Source organism: Cololabis saira, chromosome 20, assembly GCF_033807715.1.
Source record: "Cololabis saira isolate AMF1-May2022 chromosome 20, fColSai1.1, whole genome shotgun sequence".
In the NCBI taxonomy this organism is placed as follows: Eukaryota; Metazoa; Chordata; class Actinopteri; order Beloniformes; family Belonidae; genus Cololabis; species Cololabis saira.
Window position 1 is genome coordinate 30,930,221 of NC_084606.1, and position 12,768 is coordinate 30,942,988.

General features: G+C 41.4%; 1 protein-coding gene across 1 annotated transcript in view; it reads left to right on the plus strand.

Moving 5' to 3' along the window:
* The window catches only part of LOC133420618 (phospholipid-transporting ATPase ABCA1-like), a 278,328-nt gene that overhangs the window by 195,670 nt on the left and 69,890 nt on the right, over nucleotides 1–12,768 (plus strand). Inside the window, exons 38-39 of the mRNA XM_061710356.1 lie at nucleotides 516–631; nucleotides 4,052–4,196. Coding sequence (XP_061566340.1) covers nucleotides 516–631; nucleotides 4,052–4,196 — 261 coding nt within the window. The remainder of the gene's footprint in view (nucleotides 1–515; nucleotides 632–4,051; nucleotides 4,197–12,768) is intronic.

Genomic DNA, 12,768 nt, shown 5'->3' on the forward strand with positions numbered 1-12,768 from the left:
GACTTCAAACAGAGACGACTCAGATGGGTCTGTTATTACACTGCATTAATAGGAAAGTTAAAGCTGGATACATTTCGGTGTAAATTAATGAAACATTTACAGATTTTGAATAGTGCAAACAAATTTCCCTATTGGGAATGAAGTGCAATTGAAAGATACTGTAAATCCTCCTTGAGTTTAGTAAAGTGACAACATTTACAATTTTCTTGACCAAACAAAGATGACTAGACGAGCTCTGTCTGTAATGCAGCCAGCTGCAAAAAAGGAAAATCCATTTTCCTTTTTTTAACATCGTCTTCATTAATAAATCCGATTTAGATTTAAAATCGATTAATCGCAAAGCGCTAATTTTTAATGACCTTTGCTTTTAATTTGTCCACAAATAAGAAAAAACGGTTGAAAGCTTTATAATATATTCATAAATGCCCTGTGGAACGTATAGATATTTATTTCTAAAGGAGACAGCTGCATCATTTCTGTTTCTGTTCTTTTATTATTGTTTTTTTATCTTACAGTGTAACTACATCATCCCCTCCATGATTGTGATCTTGATATTCCTCTGCTTTCAACAAAAAGCCTATGTTTCCCCTCCTAACCTGCCCGCCTTGGTTCTGCTGCTTATTTTCTACGGGTAAGTAATTCAAAAACTTGCTTTTCCTCATATGCGTGGAAACATTGTTCAAAATTAGGTTTCAAAGTTGCAGCAGGTCTTGATTCTTTGGATTATTGTTGTTTCTGTTCCCAGCACTGTATGCAGGTTTTAGCACTTTGCTGCTGTGAACTTCAGCTTGTAAATACTATTCAAAAAGATTCAAGGAGTCAGAAAATAATGAACAAAAATATTAACTGTTTGTTTTTAACTCGTTAAACAACGAAATTCCACATCACTTGTCAGGAGAAACCCCAATTATCATTCCATAATCATATTTCCTCAGCAAGAAGGTTCCTGGTTAAACTTTGGCCCAGCAAGATTCTTTTTGTGTGAGGTTTGCATGTTCTCCTTGTGCTTCTGTGGGTTTCCTCCAGGTAGTCAGGCTTATTCCCATTAAAACTTGCATCTTAGCTTGATTTACGTTTTCTAATTTGCCCATAGGTGTGTGCAAGTGTGTATGTCTATTTTTGTGTAGCAGGGATGTGTGGGCTGATCTGAACTGAGCGGTCAACCGTGGTCACCTGCCAGACAAAATATTGCATTTGATACGGGTCGCGCACCTAAAGAGCTCGAGTTATTGCCAGAAAAAGATGTTGGTCTGGGTTCAAGTGAAGTCAAAGTCACTTGTTCCCCCGAAATCCCCTTAGAGTCTTGTGGTACAATGCACATCCTTAAAGAAGGCAGAAAAATGTCTTCCACCTGGTAGCAGAAATTGATTCTCACATAATTCAACTCTAAGATGTTTAGTCAGATATTTGTATGGGCAAAGCTATTTTAAGCAAGTTGCAACCGACTTCAAATCTCCAAGATCCACAGCGTCAGTCCATCATCACAGCGGATCTCATGCCTCCTGACTGAAATCATACTTTTCTAGCACTTTCGAAAATGCACACTACTACAAATCCTCTGCTGTACTTCACAGAACTTCTTAGTGTATCTTAAAAACTTGAACGTTTTAATAACAAATGATGAAAATGACCTGCTGCGTCATCTTTTGGGAGGAAATCTCTCATATTGGTTCTTGGTACAAATTGTGTTACCTTTCAATTTCAATACCTTTCAATAGCTGGTGAGCTATACATATTTTTGTAGTATCTGTGATGGATGTCTTTTTATGTCCATTTAGAAAGTCACTTGAATCCATTTGGATATTTCAACCAGAAAACCATCACCATCAATCAAATATTTGATAGAAAGTAATTGCCAATAATCGTCCCGCTACAGGGATGACACATGTAAGATCTCGTTAATTACACTGATATACAGTTATGTGAAATTTAGACACTTTTAGATATCAGGATATAACAAAATAAACCCATCTTGTCCTTATAAAGTCTTAAAAATAGGTAATATACTCTCCACTGAATGCATGATATAATGAAATATTCCATTATTTGTTTAACTAAAACTGAATCGAAGCAGTATGTGTGAAAAAGTCGATTTACTTCAGTAAATTCTTTAATAATAATAAATTGAAGTAGTATCTCTTAGATCAATGTGGAGGAATTTTGATCTTCCCCTATATAATGTTGCCTCAGATCATTGAGGTTTATAAGCATTGGTTCATGCATTTCTCTTTTAAGGTCCCACTGCAGCATTTTAATGTCTGGAACATTGCAACACTTTAATTCTGTTCTTTTTCAGTCATTTTGTTTGATATTCATGGGCGCACTTGGGATCACTGCCCTGTTTCATGACTCATTTCCATCCAGGCTTACACCGTCAAACAGATGGCCACACATTGGTTTCTAAAAGTCTAAAAGAGTTCATCTCATTGAGTCCATGGTGCTGAAGTCCCGTCGCTGTCAAACAAGCACATATCATCAACCCTCCATCGCCATGCTTGACAGTTGCTCTGAAGTGTCTCTTCTGATATGCTGTTTTTAGTTTTCTCTCAACCCAGCACTGTGAATAATGGCAAGATATTTCTGTCTTGTTCTTGTCAACCCTTTGTTCTTTTTGCTCAGTATGCAACTCCACCCCATCATTCTCAGGAGAGGCCCACTATGAAGGTGTAATTTACACAACTGATCAAAGTTTGTAACTTCATCATTCTGTGCGTTTGTGATTTCACAAAAAAGTTTTGTTCCCTTCGAATGAACTCAACTTTATCAGCACTCTTAGTGTCATTCAGTTCAACTGGTCTGAGATAAATAAGAAAACAGCTCCCTTTTGATTTTGCGAACTTGGGCCTAGTTTACATCATTCACATGTGGCTGCATGATCAATAACACGCCATAACACCAGTATGACTGGTAAAAGAAAGCCTGTGGACTTGAGACTACCAAAGAATAAAATAATGTCACTATTAAAACAGCAGCAGGTATTTAAATCCCAGCTTTCAACACAGCATAGCTCTTAGCTTCCATCTGCATGCTGTATATCTGCAAAGCATGCAACTGCTGATTTTTTAATGACAGTCAATATGTCATTTAGATTATACAATACCCAGCATATTCTGTCACATTGTTTAAAAACAGATACATATACAAAAAGTGATTTGTGGACTGACCTTTAAAAAGACCTGTGGGAAGCCATTACTACAAATATCAAACTCTGTTGTCCAAATCCTTTCTAAAGTTCATGCATTACCCAGACCATTGATTAAAAATATTTTTAGTCATTGTTCGTTTTTTCGGTAACTAATATTTTTCCACTTTTTTTAATAAAAGTGTGATGGTGTACAACTGTGTGCCATATTCAGAGAGTAGACAGACAATGGAACAACTATCTGAGTCACTTTAGCTGAGGTAGTTGGGGTGTCTGCTGGACACTTGGCATGTCCAGGCCACGAGGAAGACTTTCCTTTCCTTCTAGAGCAGATGGAAGATATGGTAGAAGAGCGTGAAGTTAGGGCTTAGGTTGCTACTTGGAAGACTGGAATCAGACAACTATATGTCAAACAAAGAAGACTAATGTAGGAGAATGTAAATTCTGCCCTTTGAAAAAAATCAGATTGGAATTGGTGCTTGACTAAATGCACTTGAAAACACAGAAGCATTCCTTTCACATTATGTGCAAGGCTGATGTTTTTGGAGAGGGCTTGGCGGTGCCACAGGATATACTCCATGATACCACTTCACCACTGCCTCACTTCATCCACTTCTGACATGGAACTTGATTCGTGGACTACCAACTGTGGGCTTATTTTGAAGTGCTTTTATGGGTTACTTACTTGAAATGCAAATGAGCAGAAGAGGCTAGAGGTGTCATGAAGCAGCACAGCTGACCGGTTAATCTGCATTCATAAACGGAAAGTGGCATGGGTTCAGTAACTGCTAACTTGATATTAGCCATGACTATTAACCCTGACATCTAATGACTGTACAGGGTTTGTTCATTTCAAGGTTTGGCTGACTCTTGTTTCCTTGTTAATTTGTCTGTTTTTTTCTCTTTAAGGTGGGCTATCACTCCCATGATGTACCCTGCTTCCTTCATCTTCAGTGTGCCAAGCACAGCTTACGTGGTGCTGACTTGCATCAACCTCTTCATTGGTATTAATGGCAGCGTGGCCACGTTTGTCATGGAGCTCTTTGATGATGATGTAAGTGACAGTCCCACCTAAGCCAAGACACACATTCTCTTTAGAAAATACACTACTACACCAGTCCATTGACTGGGTTCTATAAATTCATGTGGAGGCTATTTCAACATACAGTATATAACAGTAGACCAAGCACTTGTTTAGATGGCAAAGGCATCCATTGTTGGCCTCGCCCAGTAAACAATACACCCACTGTACAGCAGCTACTCAAGAATGGCTTGGAGATCATAGTAAGAAGCCGCAAGTATTTTCTCGGCCAAGAAACTCATGATCCCAGAATAAGGTTCAGGGTAGAGGGCTGCATTGGGATTTGGTCCACGCAAATCTCGCGGGATCGGGCGGTTTGAATTTTACTGCGGGCGGACAAAAAAAACACTGTGGGATAGGGATGTAGTCTAGCGACCAGATGGAAATCAATGACGTGGAAAATAACCTCAAACAAGGTCTTTACAAAACAAAGACAAAGCAAGGCCAGTCAGATATTTGGAGAAACTGCCTTTAGTGTCTGGGACGAAGAGAGATGCACGGGATTGGGACCGCAGTCGGCCAGCAGCATTCTCTCCCTCCACAGCAATTCCAGGTTGGCTTGCACTTCTCCAGGTTGACTAATTGACTGCTAACCAGTGTTTGGTGACCTTCACCCAGACCTCTACTAGGTCTGAGCTCTGATCACGCTCTGAGAGGGAATCAGCTAAGAGTACTGGCGTAGGACCTTGTGGAAGGTCCACAGGTCAGGGTTGGCTGCACCAATCTCAGTTGCAGCTGCGGCAATCCTCTTTTTGGATCTTTCGTTGACAAAGTGAAATCTGAAATGAGGAGGCTTGGACTAATTGGATCAGAATTAAGGTAAACTAACTTTAGTTAACATCCATAGACGGTGAACGAACCATGAAGTCACGTGACCAATTGGCTTCTGCAAACCTGTTTTGAAGCCCATTTTTCCTCATACTGACAGCCAGGTTGTCCAGTAAGCGGAAGGGAACACTGCCAACTTTTATCAATCAAAGTGAGCAGTGGCTATAAGTTCCTTCAGCCGATCCCCACCTAAATACCTGCAGAGCTGCTGATGGACATTTACAACAGCAATATGCATCAGCAATATGCAGTTTGATACTGTATGTTGACTCAATGGTGAAATCAAAAAAATGACTGTCGCAGTTACTGTAGCTGACATTAGGTTATTAAAAACTGCTTTTGGCAGCCTGACAATTACAGATGAGGAAGTGATAATGGCTAGCCATTGGCTGAGCCAACTGTCAATCAGTCATGTTAGACATTTATTTTATTATTTAATTTAATTTATTCCTTTATATAAACGCTCCTGACGTGGTACAAAAAAAATTCCCCCCTGTCATAGTTGTCATGGATGTAAAATCAAATGTATCACGATAATTTCTGGCATTTATCCCGATAACGATAAAAATGACGATTAAAAAAAATACCAATTACACCAATTTAATTGATCCTTTTTTTCTTTCTTTCTTTCTTTCTTTCTTTCTTTCTTTCTTTCTTTCTTTCTTTCTTTCTTTCTTTCTTTCTTTCTTTCTTTCTTTCTTTCTTTCAGGCTCCTTTCTTTCTTTCTTTCTCCCTTCCTTCCTTCCTTCCTTCCTTCCTTCCTTCCTTCCTTCCTTCCTTCCATAAATCCGGGTTTTCACAAAAACGTCATCAACAGGAATTTATCGTTTTTACCGCGAGATGACAAATTCTTACCGTGGGGAATTTTTTTAACGGTATATCGTGAACGGTAAAATATCGCCCATTCCTAGTGTCACCTGTCCTTAAATTGACAGATGTGGGGTGGCGTGTCAAGCTGGTCCCACAAATAACTCGTCTCCGCGGGTAAACTTGACCACGGGTTAAAAGAACTGTGGGTTGGCGTGTCGGGGAAGGGATTTGTTGATCAAGTGACTTGAGTACAACCCACAAGGGGAATTTTTTTATTACCGTATTTTCGCGACCATAAGGCGCAACTTTTTTTGTTTTTTTTGTTTTAAAATGTGCCGGGCGCCTTAAGAAACGGTGCGCCGTGTCTATTACCTGAATTACGGTAATGTAAGGCCGGCCATGAGAACGGTAAAGGGAGAAGGGGGCGGGTGAAGCTGAATGAGACCATCCACTGAGCTGTTTAATGCGAAACAGAAGATGAAAACTTTTAAGGATTTGCTTGATGTGTAAAGTGAAATAAAATACAATCAAACTAAGTTTTGCTCCCGCTCTATTTAAATAAGCACACTTGTTCTGCAGCGCGCGTGTGTTTTGCATGTCGGAACCGGTGACTTTCCCCGGTTAAAGCAGCGGCTGGAGCAGCGCGGTGATGGGCGCTGCTGCAGCCGACTTCCTGGTTCCCCAAGCGGTCCAATCGACCTGGTTCCCGGCCGCTTTGCGAGCAGAGATTTCTGGGGTCTGTCTCAGGTCTGATCAGCTTCACCCTCCGAAATTTGCAGCCAAATCTGTCGGTTACAAACCCGGTACCGGACCCCGACATGCGCGGGTGTGTATTCGCGGCGCGACACACAGATTCTCATTTATGTAGCGCTTGACTGGCGCAGCTGATGGACAGAAACCTATGGTGATTTTTAAAAGAAAAACTTTGCATAAGACGTTTCCAGCCGGAGTCATTTTAAGGACGAATGGAAAGGGGGGGCTGGATGAAGGGATGATGATGATCAGGTGGCTGAGACAGGTCTGGAAATTCGGACTGGAGCTCCTGTCGGATACAAACCCCGGTACCGGCTCCCCGACAGCGCGTGTGTGAGCGGGTCCAGCGCGGGGGAGCAGACGGGGAGCGGACCCGGGACCAGCGCGGAGCGGGACCCGGGACGCGGGACGCGGGACCCGGGACGCGGGACCCGGGACGCGGGACCCGGGACGCGGGACCCGGGACGCGGGACCCGGGACGCGGGACGCGGGACCCGGGACCGGCGCGGTCGGGATCCGCAGCACAACGCAGCACAACGGGGTATGAAACGTTTATTTTCTTACCTTTATTTATTCAGGGGTCTGTCCCAGGTCGGAACAACTTCACCCTGCGAGATTTTCAGGCAAATCTGTCGGTTTGATCTCTGGTAGCCTAACCAAGATGCAGAGGATGCGCTCAGGAGCCGCCAGGCTCCCGCCGCGGGTTTGCCGGGCCAGGGCGCACCATCCCCGGGGCAGATCCGGCCGAAATGCCGCTGGTCTTTCCCCGGGAGCCCCTACTCCCATACAGGTGGGTGGCTTCGGTCCCAGCCGGTCCGAACAGGTCACATTCCCGGTTAAAGCCGCTGTGACACGCGCTGCTCCACCCCGCTGGGGAGAGACGGGCTCTGCGCGGTGGAGGATCCGCACAACGGGGTATGAAAAGTTTATTTACTGTTGTGCAGAAAGTGACTGACACCGAGGAAATTCGGACTGGCGCAGCTGAATTAGCGGAGCTCTTTAATGCAGAAACAGAGGTTTTGCTCCTGCTCTATTTTTTAAATAAGCGCTTGTGTGCTTGTGTGTGCGTTCTGCATGTGTGTGCGTTCTGCAGCGGGTGTGTGTGTTTTCCGGCCGGCGTGTTTTGCGGCACGCGTGTGTGCAGCTCTGCTCTGTAGACTGCGCCTTTTGGGTCGGTGCGCCATATGTATGTTTTAAATCTAAAAATGACACACAAAAATGAGGGTGCGCCTTTCCACACGGTGCGCCGAATGGTCGCGAAAATACGGTAAATAAGGAAACAGCTGATGAGAGTAACAACAGCAGCAGGACGTCACAGGCACGGCCTATATTTGCAAGATGAGAACTGGGGAGAAGAGCAGATCCATAAACCGGCGTATGTCCAGGACTGGATGGTATATTGTTTGAACAATTGCCCACGAAAATGACAAACTGGGGCCTTGGAAGAAGAAAAACGCAGCCAAAAAACTCTCATCCGATGTTCATCCATCCTCATTTTGAAAATTACACCTGTCTGACAGCGTATTTCATCCTGCTGATGTAGGGACAATATATCATTCTACACCCCCACACATCTTAGCTTATGTTAAACCAATAAAGCCTCCTGAATCGCCGTCCCTCCCCTCAGCTCGCCTTCAGGTTAGCATGAGCTGAGCTAAAACAGCTAGCTTATAGTGACTGAGGTTAAGGTGGATGTAATCAAACCATTTGCTGGAATTGCTTTTTGCTCATTTTTGTTAATTAGATGAGGTTTCAAAAGCACTCTTCAGGAAGCCTATGAGTGATGTCACAGATGGATTGTTTTACACTGTGTCTTTTTTAGCAGTGCACTGTGGATGCATTATTAAACAAGTGGTCCTCATGCTGTGGTTTATAAGTGTTTGATGGGGTACATGCACAATTTTAAAATAATTGAAGATACTTCTCTTGCCAAACAGCAAGCCCAGACTTTCAGGCTCCCATGGCTGCATAAAAAAATTTATTCACGGAGAATTTACAGCAGTAGATGGCTAATTTACCCGAATCATAGATCAACGCTCTGTTTTCGAAGCAAAGTGTTCCTTGCTTGTGTGGGTGGCGTGTGCACCCACCTGGTATAACTATTAATACAGTTCCTACATCCTCCCAAGGATTTTTCAAAGAAATTACTCTCCCCCAATCTCTTTAATGTTTAATCGTTTGCTGAGAATTTGGGTCTTTGGAGAACCTTCATCATTCATCTTTAAGCAAGTGTTCATTTTAACTGCAAGCTGCTTCGGTCTCAGAAGAATCAAAAGACAAAGACACCAAAAATGAACTAAATAAGAAATGGAGAGCTTGGTTTGGAGACGAGGAAGAGTGAGGGAGCTGCTGCCTGTCAGTCATTTACTTTTGATTATAGTTTAAATCAAATTTCATGTAAAAAAAAAAAAAACAGGCATATTCCGCCTCTCCAATTTGTGCATCACGAATGAAAAGCAGGACCTGGTGATAATGGAGGAAAATTATATACTTGCGTTTTTTTTTCCAGCTTAATTTGTTTTCTGATCTAAATATGTCTAATTTAATTTGTAAGCTTAATTGTTTCTCGCACGATTCAACTCCCACACTTGCGTTTTTTATTTCCACTTTGAATTTTTAGTCTTATTCCGATCGATTGCACAACACGCTCCCCTGACAAGCTGCTTCATCAGGATGTCTCCCACAGCCCTGTACCCACACTTCAGACGCAGCGTAATGTTTTGTGAAGGATTGCGCCTCTGCACAGTTAGTCCCCTCCGACACGGCTGCCGCTGACGTGATGGCTCCTCTGGCACTGCTCTGCATTGCTGTAGGACGTTTCCTGTCTCCCACCAGGGCTGCCTCTTCTCCATCCTGATTTTATTATCACCAGCGTTCATTATGAGTTCGTGTTTTTCAGATGACGCATCTGTTTCGATGCCGTTTTGTTGTCTGCGTTCTCTTTATTTATTAATAAGGTGTCAGTGAAGCATATTACTCATAAAGAGTGCCATTGTTGATAATTTAATGGGTAGCTTGTTGCCCACGGGCAATGTAAAGGGATGGATTTACAGCGCACTTCCCTTGTTTCCAGCAATAGAGGGAGGAATAGTGTTTCTGTGAGACATGAAAGCGTACGAGGTCCATAATAATACTGCTAATCTGATTTGATTTGCTCGTTGATAAAAGAGCCAGATGGGTCAACATCAGCACTAATGTTACAACTCTGCTTCAGTACAGGCTCTTCACAGAATAACTGATGCAGATGTGAGTGAACCAAAGTGCTCCAGTTCACCAGAAAGGGTAGATCCTATGCATGACAGCTACATTCACCCCTGTCCTCTTGCAGCTTCGGTAGCTTCAAAGCTTTGTCTCATCACTTTTACCCTCCTCGGTGGTAGCATTAGTTAAGCAGTGTCACTCAAAAATGAAGCTGCAGGCTTCAGTGTGTTCTCCTTTTTCCAGCACAGTGTGAGTATAGATTGCTCTAGATCCTTTACATGACAGTTTTTCCATGAGAGGAAATGGGGGAAAAAGAAGCAGTGAGAAGAAGCAGCAAATTTTATGTGCCCTAGATTTTTTTCTTTTCTTTTTTCAAAACCAGTGGGAGATCTTCTTCCCCTCAGGACTGTCCGACTCTCTGTGGACAGCATGAGTCTCAGCCTGACTTACACTGTATGTTTTGAGCAGTTTCTGAGTCAATACTTCCACCATGTGCCACTCAGAGATAACCACAGGCTCAGACAGATTTTTTTCCTCTGATAAAGGAAAAGGTGTGGCAGTGTGGCTCGGCATTACTTACCTTGTGTAATGAGGTAACTAGCATATTGGGTCAAAGGCAGTACCATTTACTGACGAGGTATGTTTTCTATTCCTCGGGAGCAGCTAAAGAAAAAATATGAACAGCAACTCAAGAAATTATCCAAGTGAACTGGTTAAGCCATATATTTTTTGTGTTTTCTTGTGACTTCGGTGTTAATGATTGCAGTCATGCTGCGGGAATAAGCACAAGTAGCGATGTGGGTCAGATAAGCACTAGAAAATGATTTATAGTTGTGTAACTCAAACATAAGGTAAGGGGGGTCTGGGGGTCGTCCAGCATTTCATCATCTCAGAATAAAAGCCCCTTAGACCGCCTCTGTGAACCTCCTTTAGGAGATGTTTTTATTTTATTTGACTTTATTTTTTCATGTCTTGATCTCAAATTAGGTCTTCCTTTATTTTCATCCTTTTACCAGACAAATTAGCTTCTCCCAGCCAAGGCCATACTTGTTTATTTATTTCAAATCAAATCAACCTTTATTTGTACAGTATAGCGCTTTTCATACAAAATAAAAAATGCAACGCAAAGCACTTGGATTTGGCTTTCTTGTCCATGTTTAGTGGTTAATATCAGGTTATGAACAGGAAGTACTGATAGAAAACAATATTTACATGTATTTATTCATCTTTTCTTCTTCAGGTAAACAATAAGAACGTATATACAGTAGTTGAGTTTTTCTCCTCTTAACCTGGCCTGGTTTTAGTACCAATAAGTGCAGCGGAAACTGCAAAGAAATAAGACAAACGATACAAAAAGCAGCTGAAGACATTTTTTTTTCAACAAACTTTTAGTGGACTGGGCAACTTGTCTTTCACTTTAATCGTTGTTTGTGTATACATTTATTCTATTGTTGTAATTTTTTGCGTTCATCTTAGCCTTTGTGTTTTAATTTAATTTTAGTTTCCTCCGCATTTTATTGTTTCATTTCAGACATGTCAAAACCATTGTATAACAACGTTAACACTGGTATGAATCTATGTATCTATATACAAATAGATGTACATACACGTATGCATACTGTATGCACACATTTGAACATAGAGAAACCCTTATAAATAAAATTATGTACATGAATAAATTAAACTGTTTTGAAATAATTTACACAAAACAAATACATTTATAAAGTAAATATATACCCAATGTGCACATGCCTATCTATATATACATACCTATATACAGGCACACGCATAACAATACACATAACAGATAAATCCTGTGTAACATGTGTGAAAAGGGTCAGGAAGAAGTCAAACTTGAAATTTAATCCTAGGCCATTGAACTTTGTGATTTTATTTGCGAAAGAAATAAACATTGATTGAGGTTGTGTCATTTTAGAAGCATCAATGACTTATTTCAAAATTATTACAAAAGAGGCAAAGCTTTGATTTGGCCAACAGTCTTAACTGTAACCTGTTGAATAAATTTAAATGTGCTGTCAAGAATTATTACATCTAAGTTTTTTACCAATACCTGAGTATATGATCCTGGGGGGTTAAGAGAGGCAGCACAATCAAACATCATTTCTTTTTTACTTTTGTAAGATGTAGAAAGTTAATCTCCAACCAATTCTTCAAAGTTACTAAAACATTTTAACGATGCCTACAGTGAATCAGAATTATTACATTTTCTTGGCAGATAAATTTGGATCTTGTGCTCAAAATAACGAGAGGATTGATGGTATTTCGGGAAAATTCAGCACATACAAAGAAAAGTAGTGAAGGGCCCACAATGGACCCTTGGGGTACCCCATAATGAAGTGATGCCACAGAAAAAGAGAGCTCAATAATCTGTCCAGACACACTCCTGTTCGTTATATCTGACTTGATCTGAGCGAGGGTTGCTATTAATGCCCACTCACTGTTCAAAACAGGATAAAGGCTTTTATAAGAGATTAAAAACTCTTATATAGGTACAATAGTTGTTTCTGTATGCTTGTGTATAAAGCCAACCGCCACCCTGCTGTGATCGGTCCTGTACGTTCTGTACCAGCAGATATGGATGTGAATGGGAGGGATAACATCCACTTTATGGGAGAGATTTTCATAATGTGAATGGGCATGGCTGCTCCACTAAACACTTACTTTGAAAACAAAGTATGATTGCAGCTGTGTTTTAGTCTTTATCCACACGTACACATATGCATAAAATCAATGATTTATTGTTAAACTCAGCCCTGGACTTCTGAAGGTTTTCTTTGACATAATGATCAGTGATGTATTTCCATCACGGCGTATCTGCTTCAGCAAAAAGTAATCTTGCATATGCCCACTTTTGATTTGGAGCATTGCTGTACAGTTCCCCCACAAGGGGAGAATATTAAGTTAGATTGCTTTCTTGTTATTGACCTGGATG